Source organism: Talaromyces rugulosus, chromosome III, assembly GCF_013368755.1.
Source record: "Talaromyces rugulosus chromosome III, complete sequence".
Taxonomy (NCBI): Eukaryota; Fungi; Ascomycota; class Eurotiomycetes; order Eurotiales; family Trichocomaceae; genus Talaromyces; species Talaromyces rugulosus.
The window spans coordinates 1,030,842-1,049,395 of NC_049563.1; the positions used below are offsets into that span (position 1 = coordinate 1,030,842).

At 45.8% G+C, this 18,554-nt stretch overlaps 5 protein-coding genes across 5 annotated transcripts; 3 read left to right on the forward strand and 2 right to left on the reverse strand.

Annotated features, from left to right (window-relative positions):
- Positions 1 to 563: 563 nt before the first annotated feature.
- On the forward strand, positions 564 to 2,755 carry TRUGW13939_05213 (uncharacterized protein; the record flags this gene model as incomplete). The annotated part of the gene is made up of 3 exons (XM_035488377.1): positions 564 to 927; positions 997 to 1,260; positions 1,308 to 2,755. 3 exons carry the CDS (start codon positions 564 to 566, stop codon positions 2,753 to 2,755), a joined length of 2,076 nt encoding a protein of 691 aa, XP_035344270.1.
- Positions 2,756 to 9,059: 6,304 nt separating this feature from the next.
- TRUGW13939_05214 (uncharacterized protein) lies at positions 9,060 to 11,054 on the forward strand (the record flags this gene model as incomplete). The annotated part of the gene is made up of 1 exon (XM_035488378.1): positions 9,060 to 11,054. One exon carries the CDS (start codon positions 9,060 to 9,062, stop codon positions 11,052 to 11,054), a length of 1,995 nt encoding a protein of 664 aa, XP_035344271.1.
- Positions 11,055 to 11,242: 188 nt separating this feature from the next.
- On the reverse strand, positions 11,243 to 13,278 carry TRUGW13939_05215 (uncharacterized protein; the record flags this gene model as incomplete). Its single annotated transcript, XM_035488379.1, has 3 exons — positions 11,243 to 11,902; positions 11,960 to 12,908; positions 12,971 to 13,278. Coding segments are annotated over 3 exons (1,917 nt in total), but the record flags the coding sequence as incomplete, so codon positions are not given.
- A 1,463-nt stretch (positions 13,279 to 14,741) lies between these two features.
- On the reverse strand, positions 14,742 to 15,300 carry TRUGW13939_05216 (uncharacterized protein; the record flags this gene model as incomplete). Its single annotated transcript, XM_035488380.1, has 2 exons — positions 14,742 to 14,744; positions 14,887 to 15,300. 2 exons carry the CDS (start codon positions 15,298 to 15,300, stop codon positions 14,742 to 14,744), a joined length of 417 nt encoding a protein of 138 aa, XP_035344273.1.
- Positions 15,301 to 17,083: 1,783 nt separating this feature from the next.
- On the forward strand, positions 17,084 to 18,513 carry TRUGW13939_05217 (uncharacterized protein; the record flags this gene model as incomplete). Its single annotated transcript, XM_035488381.1, has 2 exons — positions 17,084 to 17,487; positions 17,544 to 18,513. The coding sequence occupies 2 exons, from the start codon at positions 17,084 to 17,086 to the stop codon at positions 18,511 to 18,513; spliced, it is 1,374 nt and encodes a 457-aa protein (XP_035344274.1).
- Between the last annotated feature and the right edge of the window lie 41 nt (positions 18,514 to 18,554).

Sequence of the window (18,554 nt, forward strand, 5' to 3'; positions counted from 1 at the left end):
GTCAGTAGCAAACAGGGGAATAGTCGGAGCAAGACAACAAGGGTCTAAATATTGTTGATATTGTGGATTAGCAAAGGTTATAAAGCTTCAAGATTCAATCAATTGGATTGTAAGACATGGAAGTATCTGAATATGGGGGGTCATTTTATGTTGCCCCGCAGCGAACAAACGGGCACCGCTGCGCTATGAGGCTGACCCTTTGTTTGATTTAGAACATAAATACTCTTGAAATGTCTAGTTAATGTTTCGGTTGTGCTCGTGCTTAGGGCAATCAGCAGTCAGCACTTTTTCCCATTCTTCAGCTTCACTTTCCTTTTTCAGCACCTCTGTGACAAAGGCTAGATCAATCCTCACCACCGTCGGTTGTTCCCCCAGAGAGGGCTCAATTTTGAAATATTGTCCTCGAATAGAGCCTTAAAAAGAGCATCGCGTAGACGCGGCGCACAATTTTCCCTATCATAAACCGACCAAAACGCCCTGCGGATCCCACCCATACGGCTTCTTCAAATTCGTCAGCACCAACCATCGGCCTTGCTTACATTGAGTTCTAGGTAAACACAAAAATGACACTACCAATTCTTCCACGAAAGGAATCTCGTAACGACGACCAATTCATCACCGCGGTGATACAGAGTTCTCGGTCCCAACATGTTAAAAGTATCACCCGCGACCATCCCAAACTGCGTCAAGTTGTCTTTCACTCGAATGAATACCAGTCTGACGACTTTCGGAATAAATTTCTAAATGTGTTGGAATACAAATATGCGGCAGCTATTCAACAACGTGGACAAGAAAACGCATTGCCATGCGAGTGTTGTCGAGACAATGATAATCGACCTTTCACTACTTGTGTCTTCATCAGAGAAGAACAGTCTGGAAAATGTGCCAACTGTATATTTTTACGGCAAATCTGTACTCAGACAAAAAGTGAGTGATATTCAAAATCCAAAAAGCAAAGTTTGTTTACCTTGAACAAGAATCTGAGGCAAGTTACAGCTGGCCACCAACAACGCCAAGATGGGAGTCTACGTCGTGCTCATAACCCGAAAAAGGCACCGATATCCTTTGCACGGCCAACTATCATAAAGCGTGTGGGGTATCATGTCATCTCTCCGGACCATGAAAGCTTGAATCCTGGGACAAATAGCTACCGGGTCTTGGGTAATCTAGTTCTTCCACCACCGCCTCTTGGAAAGCATCGTCATCTAGCGGGAAAATACAAGAATGAGCTGGACAAACTGCACCGTAGGGACATGAGCAGTAAGTGCTGTCATCGCCGCTCCGCTTATTTCACTAATAATATATAGAACTCCCTGACCGTCCAATCGCGGAATTAAGCAGCTCATTCTTGGACTTTAAACGGCGAGAAGCAGCGGCTTGGGAAAGCTATGAGATAAGCCACCCATTGGAGGACATTCCTGGGTATTTAACGGATCCTAGGTATCTAGTGAAGCCATCGGGATCGCTAGAATCACCACTTGCACATCGCTTAAACCAGCCGTCTTTTACTACGACCCAAGAATATGACGGCGAAACGGCAGACCCTACAAACGGGTGCATTGCAATGGTGATGGGCAATGCCTATACACCTGGTACTTTCCTTTTCAATCAATTTCCAAGGAGAAGCTATCAGTCAGAGGCTACTGAAGGAGGCGAGTTTCCCGATGACGTGCAGGAATGCCACGTAAAATTCACCGCTGATATCGCCGACTCAATCTACGCCAAAGTGGAGATTTTTTACGGAGTTAAGGTGGAGAAGTATACGCGAAAAAGTCAGACGTTTGCCGTTTTGCCTCTTTGGGGTGAATTCGACAGTATCGAAATTCGCTTGATGTATGAGAAGGATTACGGCAATCCAGACAAGGATTACATGTTTCGCCGTGCAGTTCTTACCTGCAAGCACCCGCAACACCTCATGATGCCAGGAAATCCAAAGAGTTTAGGTGCTCAACAGGATAAAATCACTAAGGCTGCATGGCTTATGGCTGAAGGCAAGGGGCACCACATACCAATTGTTCCGAACTATTACTCCGAAGAGAAGTGGAAGCAACGTGCACCCCCGAAACCCGAGGGAGTAGCACTTGGGAGGAGTGCTAAGCCAGTTCCCGTAATCTTTGCTGGAGAAGATACAAGATCTTGGCGCGACTTTTTTTCAAAGCATCCCCATAGCGACAATGATCTTCGGGATCTGATCCAGCCAGCCTTAGAGGCACTAAAGTCTGCTTCACCTCACGAAGCATGGGCTTACCCTGAGGATATACCTAAACCAGTTCTGGACTGGTTACGAGGCCAAAAGCAAATCCTCTTTCCGAACCAACAACCATCGAACATGCATGAGATTCATGAGAGAATTTCGAACATTCTAAGCCGTGCAAATCTGCTTCAGCAGCCAACGCCTGCGGATTTAATATCCAGTCTAGCTATGATTTTGAATCATCAAAGCCAAATCATCGGCAATCGCCGTGCCGATACGCACTCTCTATGGTATAGTGGATTTGATGGCACAGTCTTGGCTCTTCGTTGCTCAGAATGTGAAGAGAATCAGATCCGATCAGATGACCGACCTCGTTGGTCAGTCTCGAGTCCTGGGACTTATCTTTGTCGCGAGTGGAATTGCAGCAAATGTGGCAAGAAAGCACGTATGATGCCGGTTGACGAAGACATTACCTTCTCTAAGAATGACAAACATGAGTTGCATAGCACTCCAGGGCCCGCCAGAAGTACTTGGGCCCAAAATTCGTCCGGCCGACGGTAGCGCCAAACGTCCAAGTCAAGTGGAAACCTGGTGTAGTCGATGCAAGGGACGTACGTCGACCACTGATGGTAATACACACATTGATAGAGCACCAAGGTTCACTGTTGGTAACTACTCTCGCTATGTCTTGAGGGAAGGAAGGTGCAGTACTTGTCCAAGCGCAGGCAGATCATTTTTCGTTCCTAAAAGTTCAAGCATCGAGTACCTATCTCAGGAAAGACTGACCAAAATTAATAACTCCTTTTCTCACTTGCCCTTGGCAGATCAAATACGAGAGATAAATGGGCTATCTGGCTCGAAACTTGGAGAGGGTAAAGTGAAGAGGCATGCAGAGCCCGTCGATCATGGACCAAAATCTGAAACAAGGACTTCTTTTTGCTCAAAGGACCCAGAAAAGGCCGCGGAGTCCAAAAAGAAAACCAAAATTTTGTACGAGTCAACCCCTCGAGGGGTTTGACTCTTCGTTCTTGGGAAGCAAAGCAGACTACACAGCCAACCGAGGAAGCCGAGCAGAAATCTCAATCTACGTTTCTCTCAGGCAATAAGGATGATTCATTGTCCAAAAGCAGTGGGATAAAGAGGACTCGGGAAGAATCATTTGGTACAGCAGATGAAGATAGTGACGCCTAAGCCTAAAAAGCTCATTAAATCAGAATGATCATTCGAAACTTGCTTTTATTTTGTTTTTCGGGAAGGTGCTCATCACTCACCATTTGTGGTATGAATGTCTTATTTACTTACACGGGGTAGTCGAAGATTGGTTTGAAGGATATTAGCTATATTTATTAAGTTAATAAGAGCTTTGGAATTAGTTGTCGACACACATAAATGATTTTTCTCTTCCTAGATAGCTTCATATTCAATTAATTCAGTCAATTAATCAGTTCTCTACCGAAACTCTATGCATCCCCTGATCTGTCGCTATCGACATTAGTCTTCAAGCGATATACTGATTAGGGAAATACTAGAGTATTGACCGTACTTATGTCTCTTTCATTAATATCTTATTATTATCTTATTAATCGCCTGTAGACACAGGGAAGATAAAAAAATACAGCGGACTCCCAATATTAATTACCAGGCAGTGAAGCCTAACACGGTAACAGTCACCTGACTTTCGGGGCAATGTTATTGCTGCGTCACAGCTTCTAGAGCAACACATTCAGCCTATGTATGATCTCGAAAACTTTTGGACTAAGAAAGGGAGTTCTGGGCCATACCCACATATCAAGATGTGCATGTACCATGGCAACGATAAGTCTGTTAAGTACTAACTATTACTAGTTTTATTTTAAATTAGTTAGAGCCGGTTGCTCATTAAATGTACTATTCGGCGCTATTAAAATAGGGGAAAGGTACTACGATCTCATAGATATTGACAAAAGCCATCTATTATTGGCGAAACAAACTAAGTTTCTCACAATACTCGTCTGGTTCACTAAAAAGACATCAGGATTTATCAATAAACCTTTATCTTGAATCTATTTAGCGTGGAATGACTCAGTACAGAGTATATAGATTTCTTGCTTTCGAGTGTTCTGACTAAAAATACAACTTACTCTTTATGGTCGTTTCGCTTGCTAATAATTAATGCTATTAAGCATAGTATGACCTGCATATAACTGAAAACTATAGATGTGGAGCAGGTCCTGACTGTTCACGAACCATAAGCCGTCGATTGACACTATCCGAAAATAGTAAAAATCCCCCGCGGGTAGTTAGTCTCCATAAGGCTTTAGCTCTAGTTGGCACTAAATTATTCTGTCGTGGTTAATTTAGCCTGAAACTCAACGGAGCAATCCATAATAATAACCCCGCTGGTGTCTCTGGAGTCTGTTGCCGCTACAGATCCCCCAAGGGCCAAGAGGGACACGGCCGGCGCGGCATACGGGCTCTAGGAGGTCTAGGGTACAACGAGGGAGAGCGGGGGGATAGAATTCCTAGAGCCTAGATGTGTGTCCTGCGAGGATAATAGGACCATCGGGGAGCGCAAGACCACCGAAAAAGTTGCGCATCTGTTGCTCCATGTATAAGTGTAATCGCAGTGGAAACATCTATCTTCAGGGTGAACTGAATGAGGAAACTGTGTTGCGATGTGTTGTAGAGGGAGTACATTCTGGACATACAATTTATTTTGCGTAACACTATTGAGACCTAGACCTCATCCCATACCTGTTTTTCTTGATGAGCTTTTATAGTCTAATATTAGCTATGACCAAGTACGTAGTAAGCCCTAACAAGAACGGACCTAGTCCATATATGGAATGGCGTCTGAAGCTAAGACCAACCTAGCAATTCAGGGCTACATTTAAACTACTAGTAACCAATACAACTGGGCCGTGTACAAATCATAGAGACCCACACCTTGTCCCATACCCACACCTTGTCCCAAGGGCCAGGGTGTGGGTCTCAACAGTAGTATACGAAATAGGTATAAAAAAGAGAATATATATTATTAATATTAAATATTACAAATAATGTTTTTTAGAGAAAAAAAACCCAATCCCCACAGAAGAAGGTAACAAATCCGAAAAACACCACTAAGCATCCGTCCTGCGTCCCCACTTTCGATAGCTAACAATGGTGCTTCTCACGAATATGTTTTTTTAGAGCATCCTTTCGACGATACCGTTTGCCGCACCCGGCATGGGGGCAATCAAATGATGTTACTGGGAAAATGTGCTTTTTTTCCACATGTTTTTTCCTGTCTTCGGACCGAGAAAAGGTACAAGGGCAAGTGCCCCAGTTGCATGGAATTCTGTTCGGGATGGTTGGATGCTCGTTGTTCACATGTTGTAGGAGATCTTTTCGATTGTTGAAATATTGATTACAGATTTTCGATTCAGCCATCTTCAATTCACAAAGGTACTTGGCGTGGTTTGTGATGGAGTCACCCCTGAAGGAGAAAAGATGTTATTAGCATTTAGCTATACTGGGAATATTTATAACTACCAGTATAAAAGAAAAGGGTAACAAACATCTCGCACTGGCCTCCTGGAAGAGGAGTTGAAAAAGCCCCATCTTCCGTGGAATGAGGTGAATCAGGATTTAGAAACCCAAAATTCATGGAATTAGATTGCATAGGAGCTGATAACTCCATGTTCGGCAGTTGGTCATTGCCGCTTGCCATTAAAGCACTGAATGAATGAGCAACAGGGGCGATGCAATTATTTCCCGCTCCCGCAACAACTGCATGTGGTTGATTGATAGGCATCCAGGCACACTGACATGCTGGGTAGACAGAGTTTGATGGAGGTGGTGTCTGGTTATCCTGTATAAGTTAGTAGGATATTTTTAACTGACTGGCATGGCATACATCACGATTCGGATTGGCCATTATATTTCCAATCAAATGAAAAGGAAATGAGAGTGAGTGAGTGAAAGAGAACTAAAGAAATGGAGTTCAAAAAAACAAAACAAAAACAAACAAACAAACAAACGAAACGAAAAGGAAAGGCAAAAAAGAGGAGAGAGAGAAGAGAGAATGACTGAGATATGTAGCCTTGAGAAAACGGGGGATTTGCCATATCTTTTATACCTGAGAATCCCAGCCTACCGCCGTACACCTAAAAATTTAGGTTCGATAGGCCAAATCAACTCTTATTTGCGTGTTAAGGACAAGGTATCCTGACTCAGTTAGGTGATCGGCAGGCGGAGAAATTAGCCTTGCCAACACTATCCGGGACTACCCATAGCAGGAGCATGCATGCAAAGGATGACATGGTCACCGTTTGTGCAGTAGTGAAATTGGAACTAATACTGCTGTGTCGTAGCCTAGCACTCCATCCCACGCTAAGAATCGACATTTTTACCCCCAAACCCCCACGGCAGGAACAACTTCCGATTTGTCTCCAGAAAGTCGATATTTATAGTTGTATCCGGGAGCGTTCCCCGTCGTATTGATACAGCGGGGCCAAAGACGCTGTATCTTGCCGCTTTATTAACCTGGTATTGTTATTCTTTTTTAATATTTATTTTTATAATAATATCTTAATAAAGAATAGTTTTGTAAAATAATACATATAGGTACATAGAAACACACACACACACACACACAAAAAGTATAATAGAGACCATTGATGTTGTAGGTACCAGCACGGTTGTCATTTACCACTACGACGTATGGATCTGGATCGTGCACTATGCGGGTGATCCGATCTGTGTGCTAAGACCTACGTGGCTAGGTTTCAAAATGTTGTTTATTCTCCATATAGCCAAGTTCGGTGTAAACTTAAAATCCTCGATCGAACGGGGCAACTGGTATTCCTGAAATTGGAATTACATATAAGCATGGATTTGACGTACTATCAATTGCCCTATTAAAAACGCAGAGTTGGCTGTTGTATTCATAATTCATACAATAAGAGAACCCATGTCTACTCTGTACACCGCTTATCTGTCGCATTATATTACTGTTGCCATGCTGATATTAAAAGTGGGGACCTAAAATTAAGAAGCTGCTAGAATCACAAGCCTGGAATCGATGGATAGGAAGCTGACATAACTAGTAGCCTAGTACTAGCTGTTAGTAGTTACTAGTGTGGTAGGGAATCCTAACATATCAATTGATGGGCCATGGCTAGCGGCGGCGGCGTTGGCCAAAAATCTTGTATTCAAGTTTGCCACAGCCGCGGCCGGTTTGGGCAAAACAATTTATACGTCCTTTTTTTATGTATTTTTTATGAGTTGCCAATGATTTCTATATTTCGAAGGCTTACTCCCAGCACGTAAACCATCAGAACCCATCTTTCTACTTGCCGGAAGCACTGTCAAATCCCACACTGTCTCACACATGCCAACTTGGACTGGGAGCATTGACTTCAAGCACACTAGCGACGGGTAGCGGCCCAGATGTCAATCTTGCTGACGCCTGTCATTCGACTGTTATTGGTCGTCCTATAACCGGCGAGGTAGGGCTAATTACTAGGCTGTTTACTGGTGGGTCTCGCTCTTCACACTAACCTATCGAGACCTAAAACAGCGGAAATCCCTACTAAGGGTGATTTTCATATTTTACCCGCGCTATCCAATAATGTATTTGTTGACTCTGGAGTCTATAATAAAGCATGCTCACCATTTTGGCATCTTCCAAGGGGAAAAAAAATGTGGCGCTGTATAGTGGAATTGCGTCATCAAGTGTGCTTCTTGGTTGTACGTACTACATAGAAACAGGGAGACGTTACTGTAAATCAGTTTATTAAAACAAAAAAACAACGATCTCATAGGCTGACAGAAACCACAAATTACTAGTGAAACATACCGGCTGTCTGATCAAATACTCGTCTAGATCGGTCATCCATCAACAAGAGAATTTATCAATAGACCTCTGTCTTGAATCTATTCAGCGTGGAATGCATCTCACTGATTATATGGTCATTAGGATGGTTAGTTAGTGCGGAGTGTATTATTAAGTATAATAATATGTGCATATCACTGATTATAGTTGTGGTTCCTGACTACCCACATCCGCTATAAACCGTCGATTGATTCTGATAGTGTCGATAATCCCCATCTGCATTAAATCGAGATATTAGCACTAGTCAACATTGGATAATACTTGTCTGCAATTTAGCCCGGTACCAACTCATGATGCCCCCGCTAGTTTCCCCGGAGCCTGGAGGCAGTAGAGGAACGCTACACCAACCCGAGTTGGAAAAAGGTACTCAGCGGGCAAAATAATCCACATCCCACGGTTATTCCAAATGCTAGACGGCGCGTACGTGGCAGTTTTTAGACTTTCAATAGTGCATATGTACTGACAGGCCATTCCTCCTGCGCAACTCAGCTGACAGTGGACACGATCACTCCTTGAGGTTTGTGGCCATGTGCCCTAGCTAACCGGAAGAATGAAGGCTGATGCCTAGCTTAGAGTTTGGTTGGGGACCGAGGACCCCCCTTTTTCGGTACTCAGCTGTGATTGCTTGTCAGCAAAGCGTCTTCCTTACTGGGATTAACTCAAAAGGGGTCCTGTGTGGAAGTTTGGGCCCTTGGGGCTCTGTTGTGAAACGATAACTAGGCCTAAACGGGTATGCGCAAATTCAACAGGTTTAGTGAAGAATTATTGCTTGGAACATGTCTTGTTGAGACATTTAATATGACAATAGTCTAAATTCAAGTAAAAGTGAAAAAAATTGTAAAGGGGAGATTTGTAAAAGAGGCGGAAAGAACTCGTAATTTCGGTATGTGATGTCAGATCATATGGAGGGAACACGTGACACCGCGACAAGACGCGCCTCTTCCGTCGCGTCCACTTCAAAGCAGTCTAACGAATCACCACCTCAAATTGTACATATAAAATGAGAAAATGCCCGAGGTCATCGACCTGATCGATTCCACGCCCCCTCCTTCTCCTCCTCCATCAACCCAGCCGCGCCCTCTGGCCGTGCGCCGCTCCCCCTCAAAACTGCTGCCCAGCTCACCGAATTTCCTGTCCGATGAGTTCGATCCATCGTCGTCCTTGTTCGTTTACGACGAGCTTGAACGCTCAGTCAAGAAGCGCAAAGTCACACCGGAATTGCCGCCTGTGAAAGACAAGCTATCGCCGCTTTCTCGGGTTGACCAATTTGCAGCGAAGGATGAATCGTTTTTCACCTTCTCGGACGATTTCGTCGACTCCCCCGCACTTCCTCCCCCGAGTAGGGGGGTTGCGGCAGTTAGTAGGAGTACCACAATTATATCCACAAAGGCAACGACAGGCACGATGAAAACGTACACATGGGAAGGAGAAGAGTCCGATCCCATTGTCTTTACATCTTCGGCACCTGAACGAACAACGACTAAGGAGCGACAGCAATCGAGACTGGGGCATAAAAACTCGGCCGCGATTACGATTGACGATGACGACGACATCCAGGATTTTAGTGACCCTTTTACGTCGCGCGATGACATCTTGGATAAGCTTTTGGATGAACCGCAACCAACATTGAAACGAGGGCTTTCGGATCGAACAGCGTCTCTCCTGGCGAGTCTTAACGACACTACGTCCAAGACAAGTGGTGGTCCTGTACGAACTGGGAAGCGAAGTAATACTTTTGAATTCGACGATTCGCTTTCAGATATACTCGAACAACCCAAAAAAGCCCCACAACCGAAAGCCAAGCCCAAATTAAGCTTAGAGGAAAAGACAGCCAAGGCCAAAGATCGCGAGGCAGCTCGAGCACAGCGTGAACGAGAAAAGGAGGCAGAGAAAGAAAAGAAACGTATGCAGAAAGAAGAAAAGGCCAAGGAGAAGCAATTGGCAGCAGATATCGCCGAGGTCAACAAATCAAAGACGCACAAAAAGGAGTCCATGCCGGAGATGATCGTCGACATGTCCCAATCTTTTGAGGAGACTAGTATTGGGAATCAGGTGGTGGAATACGTGAAACAATTAGGTGCTTCGCATACTTTTTTTGAGAGTCGTATACCAAATGTCGTGAAATGGCGTCGAAAAAAGAAAGCACAATATCTTGAAGACGCGGGCCGATGGGAGCCATGCCCGCTTCGCATAGTACCGGAAAAATACGTCTTGATCATGCTTACGGCTCAAGAATTCGTCGACATGGTTATTGATCCGTCGGGAGACACGTCAGGAAACTCGCAGACCCTTGAGCAGAATGTACTGAAACTAAAACACGTCTACCCCGGCTGCAATACGATCTATCTTATCGAAAACCTATCCGGCTGGATGCGAAAGAATAGCAACTCACGCAACAGAGCTTACCAAGCTGCGGTACTTCGGCAGATGAACGATACAAACCAGCTAGATAACCCATCTCAGGGTACGGAGAACTCTCAAGCCAACAAGTCCCGCAGAAAGAAAACCAAGAAACCCGAAGACACACCCCCCGTAGACGATGACATTATCGAAGATGCCCTGCTCCAGCTTCAAGTCACACACAATTGTCTAATCTACCACACCGCATCTGCCGGCGAGACGGCCGAATGGATCAAAAACTTTAGCGAACACATCTCAACGGTACCGTATCGACACGTACAAATGACCGAGCATGACGGCGCAGCGTTCTGCATGGAGACGGGCCAGGTCAAGACGGGCGAAGACAAATCGGACACTTTTGTCAAGATGCTGCAAGAAGTCACTCGCGTCACTGCCCCCATGGCGTACGGCATCATTACAAAGTATCCCAGTGTGGCAGACCTGGTCAAGGGCATGAAGCGGCATGGTCCAACTATGTTGGAAGATGTACGCAAGTCGGCAAATAAGAACGGTACCCTCACGGATTCGAGAATTGGGCTTGCGGTTAGTAAACGGTTGTACAAGGTTTTTATGGGCTTGGATGAGGGGTCAGCGGATGTTTGATTTATTGTATAACCACTTTTTACGTTGGGCGGTTGAATTGGGTTGGATGTATTGGTTTGACATGTTTATTGGTGTTCCTGTCTCGTTAGAATTCTATGTACATATACGGTTATCCTTGCGAGACTTTTTGACCCTTGCCTTTTTATCAGGAGAAAGATACAATCTATCACTGTCTTCCTTAGGGAAAACTATACAACTATACCTCTCCTCTTCCACCCCCTCCACGCCATTAACCACACCGCAATGGCCGCCCAAACACTAAGCATACAGCCCACCGCCCAGAACCCAAAACACTTCCAACCAAAACACTGGCCGCGGCGATCCGTCGGATCAGTATCGATTGCATCCTGGTAGCCCACGGAATACACAAGGCTCCAAAAGGCGGCCCCGGCAGCAGGCACCATGGCAACAATGCCCCAGTTTGTGCCAAAGTTTTCCACGCCCCAGACAACAGAGATGATAATAGGCATCAGCGCGAAGGAGGCGCCGTAGCCGAAGCCGACAAAGGCGGTGGTGACGTGGAATAGTTCTGGGTGGTGTATGGTTAAAGGGGAGGCGAGGAGGAGAAAGCCGAGGGAGAGGATTAGGGCACAAGGGAGGAGGAAAGCGAGACGGGATAGTGTGATGCCATTTGAGCGAGGCACGGGTTGCCGGTTTGGGTTTTCTAGGCTGTAGATGAACTGATGGGTTGCGGGAGGAGCGAATATGTCGGTGATGGAGCCGACAAGGAGGCGAGCAGCAGTCGAGGCGAGGGCATTGGTGCCGACGTGTGTCGAGGCAAGGCCTGCTGGTGGTGGAGCCTGTGCTGGGTATGAAATTGGCGTCAGGGTTTGAATAATCGTTCCAAGCTGAGTGAGATATGTCAGTGAATTTTGTCAATAAAAAAGTATATTCGAGACACGCACATTGTTGATGTAGGCCTCCCCTGGCCCTGTCACGAAAAAGAACCCAGCAGCAAGCCACCACATGGTGTGGTCTTTGAAGAAAAGTCTAGTCTCGTGGTTCAAAAGCCAGTTCTTTTTTCGACGCTCCTCTTCCTCACGCCCTAACTTGCGGCGCTGTTCTATGCGTTCCTCTTCAGACAGTGTAACAGAGCGTTGGTCTGTTTCGTTGTCATCTTCATCGTCAAAATCATCTTCGCCGTCATTGTTGTTCTGAAATGTGCCGTATGCAGCAATGACTTCCTCGCGAGGACGAAAGAAACCACCTTCTCCGAGTATACCGCTCCTTTCAAGTTCCGAGACGGCTTCATCGATATACTTTTCCTGCTCTTCGTCGTCGACAATCTGCAACGCTGCTGTGCCGCCCGCGCCAATGACCAGCAACAGTATAGACAAGAAAATGAAATATCGGAACACATCCACCTCGCCGCAAGATCCGTCTTCGAGCCTTTCACACAGCAAATGACTTCCCACCTGGCTCTGCCAGATACCACTTAACCCGAATGCAGCAATCGGGCATGCTAGCATAATGCCCTTATTTTTCCCTCTGCCAAAGTTCTTCGCGCATGTCGTCACGGCAGCTCCGTACAGACAGCACGTACCCATGCCAATAAAGACAAAGGCCACAACCATAGTCCAGTACGGCCACCCCGTCCCGCCCACATCGACCGGTGGCCCACTCCTATACGATAGTGCGGCCAGCAAGTATCCGACTCCGAACAGTACCCCGGCCAGCAGCGAAACGGGAGACGGAGAGTATCGATCGCAGAGGTACCCGAAGACCGAAACGGGCAGATACATTGCTATCTCTGCTGCAATGGAAACGCCGTTTACGCGCGCTTGTGAATATTGTAGGCGAGTGAGGAATAGAGGTCCGTATAGAGAAAAGGCTGTCAAGCTGCCGGCACCGAGACTGCAGGTTATCGAAGTTAGTCAACAGGGCTATTTGCACTATTTGCAGGTAATCAGACGTACCAGGCAATGATACTCCACGTAAAGCTCAGGATCCGGACAATTTCGCTCTTCAGCCTCTGTCGGTCCCTTTCCACAATGTTCTCTACCACTTCACTGAGCAGGCCTTCGCTCGGCCGGTCGCCGTCACCGGAGAACCTCGACGTTCGCGACTCCGGCTCTGACCTGCCCGGTAACTGTCCATCTTCCTCGTCCGTGCCATAGTCTGCGAGGAGCGGTCTGTTGGCGTCGAAATCGCGCTTGTCGATGCGACGTTTCTGAGCCTTGCTGTTGTTGTTGTTGCGGTCTGCCATGTCCGATGACCAAGCACGTGCTGTGAGCGGACGTCGCCGGCGACACTCTTGCAAAGAACGACTATTGCTTATCCAAGAGAGAGATACCGTTAAAGGAGAGAAAAAGTAAATGATCAAAAGTCAGCGGGTGGTAAACCCGGTTCATAGGCAGTAATTGAACAGCTTGCTCGCTGTGCTGGCTGGCTGCAAGGCACCTCCGAGACCGCCGATCGATGATGTGCTGGCAGGCCGGATGCGTGACGCAACTAATTAACACAGGCAGTCATGTTACTTATAAAGAGGCATTATATTGTAAAAAAAGTATATCTGGATTATGTAAAAATTATTTAGAAAATGAATACTGTTCAATGTAAGAATATATTCTAAATATTCAACAATATTTAATAATAATATTAGACTTGTGTCACCCTCTCGTCTCACGACGTCACCTGACCTCATGTGACCGAGTCTCCAACCTTACCGCTTATGGATTAGCCTCCATCTCATTGTATGTATGTACTTGTTGGCAGTTGCCCCTTACTGTTATCACAACTTAGTATTTAGTGACTTTGTTTAAAAAATATCATCTCGAACCAAAATTAAAGTCGGAAATGTCTGTATTCACATAGGCCCGCTCTTAAAAACCTAGGTAAAAGATCTCAAAAGCTTTATGCATCAACTGGTGGTTCTATTCCACTAACCCTTCATTAGCTCTCCAGCCTATACTTCACTGTCTCTTCGATTGATAGCTCCCAAGGTTGCTTTTGAAGAAGAAAGACTTCCATTTCTGGAACTGGGATTTGAGGGAATATGCTTAATTTGACGAACACTTTTCCAAACAAATTCTCAGTCTCGGATTTGATCGGGCTAAAACCAGACACTTAATCTTGTTCTGATAGATGTTCTTTTGAAAAAGTAAAAGTTTTAACCTGACCATCCATCTTTCCCGCAGAAACTTCGCATCACGGGCTTTTCCGAGAACGTTCCATGATCGAGATATGTTTTCAATGTGCCCTCTGTGCTTTCTGTGCCTTCTGTGTCCTGCATCTCTACCTTTTCGCTCTCAATAAGCAAATCACGTGCAGCAAACTACCAGAGGCTTCTCGACAATTAGAAAAGTGGTAGAGATTACCTCGGGGCTTCTAAAACAGTTCTTTATCATGAATAGTATACATTTATTTATATGAAGTAGACACAATATTCACCCGATAATCCAACCGAAACCGGATTTATTTTTAAAAAAAACAAACACGGGAAACCATCTCCCGGCCTAAAGTAGATGCCGCATGTAAGTTAATCCACGACCTTTGCTACTCTTGCTGTAGCGAGAACAAGTGCAACAATTACATGTACACCGGTAACACAGACACCCCTCCACCTCCCACAGTCGAGCATATTTATACTGTCCCCCCGTCGGCTTGGATAAGTACCCCGGCAATCGGAGGCCCTGTCAAAGAGCAAAAGAAATCATTGTGAAGCACATTCTCATGCGAGTTCCAACCTTACTAATGTCGGTTGTTAGCTGGATAGTGCTACGGCAAACATGTTTTGCACGCCAGACGATACAAGATCATAGATAAAGCAGAAGCCAATCTGGACCTGGATATGTTTCCTTGCTTATTATGCGTGATGTAGAATTGTACTCACGTAGTAGAACGCATAGTAAAGTCCCATGAAGTTGAGAAATATAGCGATGCAGTAGAACACGGAAGGGGCTTCTTTGAATGTACTCGGGCCTGACTTGCGAGAAGTCACTCGCGACTTCGATAATACACCAGCAAGGCCACCAGTAGCCAGAGTGACAAAGCCTGGCAGTCTTATCGTCCAACCAAAGCCGATTTTGGGAAGCAACTGCTGCACTAGGGCTAGATATATCAACCCACCTGTCGCCGAGCCCGCTGCAGCAAGTCCCATTGTCAGTGCCTTCTTTGTTGTAAAGTACTTAGATACCAGCGAAATGGTTGGGCAGAATAGAAGACCGTTGCCAATGCCAACGCATATGCCTTGGGACAGGATGATCTGCCAGTATTCCTTACCAAGGGAGGTCATAAAAATGCCCATGACATGAATAAAATATCCACTCAGGTATACAACTCGATACAGACCACGCCCAGAGAAGACACCGACAGCAAACAGAAGAAAGATTTACAGGGAACCAATCCATGAGATATCAGAAGGCGAGCGGTTGGGCGCATTAGCATGGTAAGATTGGAAAACACCGAACGAATTCACAAACCTCCATGTATTGAAGATGACTAGATGCCCCATTGCCGCCTGTGTCCATGCAGTGAGGCCGCCATTGGGTGGCGGTTCATCTCGCACCTAGGGACTGTTGGGTAAAGGATTGGTATCGGCATACGCCTGCCCATCTTCCCTATCGCTCAGATTGTTCCAAGAAGTGCGCTGCGTTTCCCGGCCATGGTTTTCATGATTCAAATCATCGATTTTGGACTGCTTGGACGGGCGTCTCAATCGGTGCCGAGCTTTCTGTGAAAAACTCCATTATTTGCCCTCGATGTGTACATTCAAGACTTCATGCGTACATTAGAAAGCTCACCATTAAAACTCCCAAATTTCTTTGGTGGCAAAGAAAAAGGTGATATGGAGGCAAAGAGAGCCATAGCAGTGATGAACATGCCCGAAAAGGTTAGGCTATGGACAGGCGGGAGATCAACGTTAGGGCTTGTCTCGTCGTGGATCTCAGGCTAAACTACCGACGGACGGGAAGATCTTAGAGCTTGTATGTTATTATAGAGGGTCTTTTATGGGGCTGTACTCCAGCAAATAGGAAACTCTCGCTGCAAATTGTCATTTTCGAATAGTGGGGGTTGACGGGGATACATGGTAGTTTGGGCAATTGCGAAGCCCATTCGGGCTAAAAGTAAAATTGTTAGCCTAGAGCACCGACTTTGATAGATATCATATTACCGTGAACGCCAAAACGCTGGACAGCATATTGAAAGTTCTGAAACTTGCGTATAAATATATTTGAGACGAGTGAAAAAGATGAAGTGAATGTCTTAAGAGTCCTCTGAGAAATGTGTGATGAGTAAATAAAAGTTGTTCATAAGAATTTAGGCTAGGGATCGGATCATTCCTTATATGGGTTTGATCTTGATAGTAATACTACCACTTCGTCAGCATGGAATAGGCCATCGACCACGGTTTCTTGTACCCTACAGATAGATTACGAACGTTTATTGGCCTCGTTACCAGCCAGTCACGATGAACAGAGTCATGAGTCTCGATATCGGCCATAAAAGTACACCAGATTACGCAGCTCCGTTTTCCAGATGTCGATGGTGCAAATGTCAATTGATATCAATTGATATACCAACATTGAATTAATGCACAGAGGACATGTGCAGAAATGCCACTATGACAGTAAACATTTGAAGCCCTACTTCTAGTGGCTCTTTAATTTTTCTAACTTAATCTCACAGACTCTGCTTTTGCTAACTGCTAGTTATTTATTACCCGGCACGGATAGGATGGTAAACTGTTGGGACAGAGCGAAGTCCATCGTTAAAACTCAAAATGAATTTATTTCAATTTTTATCCTTTGTCTGTGAAGCTGTTTTTCTTTTTAAAAAATATAAATATAAATAAAATCACATGCTTCAGCCTTCGGTAATGGCGACGAGTGCTTGGTGTGCTCTGATTGGCGTCGGCGACATTTTACTAACCGCCGAACAAAGAAGCTCCATCCCCGCCCCCAACCACCAGTTGGCATGCGCGGCAATTACAAACATTCAATCATTGTTCTTATACATCAATTGACATCGAGACCGACCTTATTAGATACAGCATTTCGAACAATAATCTCATAGGAGACGAACCAGAAATGACGACTGCTGAGGAACAGAGAAAACTGGTCAAGTATGTGTGCCAGCAGTACCACAAGATTCCATGGGAGCCATTGACAAGAAAACAACTCAACTCGTCGCGCGATCGTCCAGCGAGAGGAAACATCTGGCTCAGTCGAGTTGCTTTTCCGGCACCCTCCAGTCCCAGCTTGCGCGATGCCTTGTATCGCGTCATCAATCATCTCCGGAGTGACTATCATACTATAACTCCAGCCGAGGAGACGCCGATTCTTGATGTCGGGGTCGAGTTCATAGGAGAACGCACTGGTGTACCTTCAGATGCCCCGGAACTTGATATTACAGAGCAAGAGAAGCTGCAAGCACTCGAGAAAGAATGCACTAGCGACAAGACGATACTTTACATCCATGGAGGTGGCCTTTAGTATGACCGCCCTATCTCCCAGCAATGAATCATGAAATATTAATACTCTCTCACAGCTTCAGCAGTCCTGCAGAATACAGAGCTGCATCTGCTAGACTAGCCAAAATGACGAAGTCTCGTGTGGCATCGATACGGTACCGTTTGGCACCAAACAACTCGTTTCCTGCCCCGATACTGGACACCCTAGTAGCCTATGCCAGTTTGATTCATCCGCCACCGGGTGCACCATGGTCCGCTGTGCCTGCAGATCATATTGTTATTGCAGGAAACAGTGCTGGTGCCAACCTCGGGTTAGGATTGATTAAGTTCCTGCTTGAATTGCAGAAGCTATCAGGACAGCCGGTCCCATCCATTCCAGACTTCCATGGCCGTACCATTTCTTTACCTCTTCCTGCGGGCATTGCTACTGTGAGCGGATGGTGTGATCAATGCGACGCGCTGCCATCATGGCACAAAAACGGCGAGTTTGACATCTTAACCGTGCTCCAGCCAGCATGCATGCCAGGACACCCGACGGATAGCATTTGGCCTACCAATCCACCGCGTGAGCATCCTTACTGTGCCGGCGCGACACTGGATCATGAGCTAGTAAGTCCTGCAGCAGTGCGGGACTGGACGGGGGCTCCGCCCATGTTCTTTTTATGCGGGAGCGAAGAACGTGGGATTGATGGAAATCGAGTCGTTGCTAGCCAGGCGGCGAAGTCTGGGGTCATAGTGACATGGAACGAATACGAGGGCATGCCTCATGATTTCATTCTCATTATGGCCAAGCTCCCGCAAGCCAAACATGCGATGGCACTTTGGATACGTGCTTGTATTGATATACTCGAGTCAAAAAAGGGGCGTCAGGCTCTGGCAAAATCTCCTGCAGTACAATGGTTGATGCCTGACTGCAAAAAGAAAATTGACTTGGGTGACCCACGAGATATTTCACCGCTGTCCTTTGAAGAGGTTCGGAGCAAAATGAGAGAATATAATGCAACGCGGCCGGTGTGGACTGGGAAGTTAGGAGAAGCTCACTTGTAAGCTGTTTTTTTTTTTATATATAGCTATGATAGAAATATGGT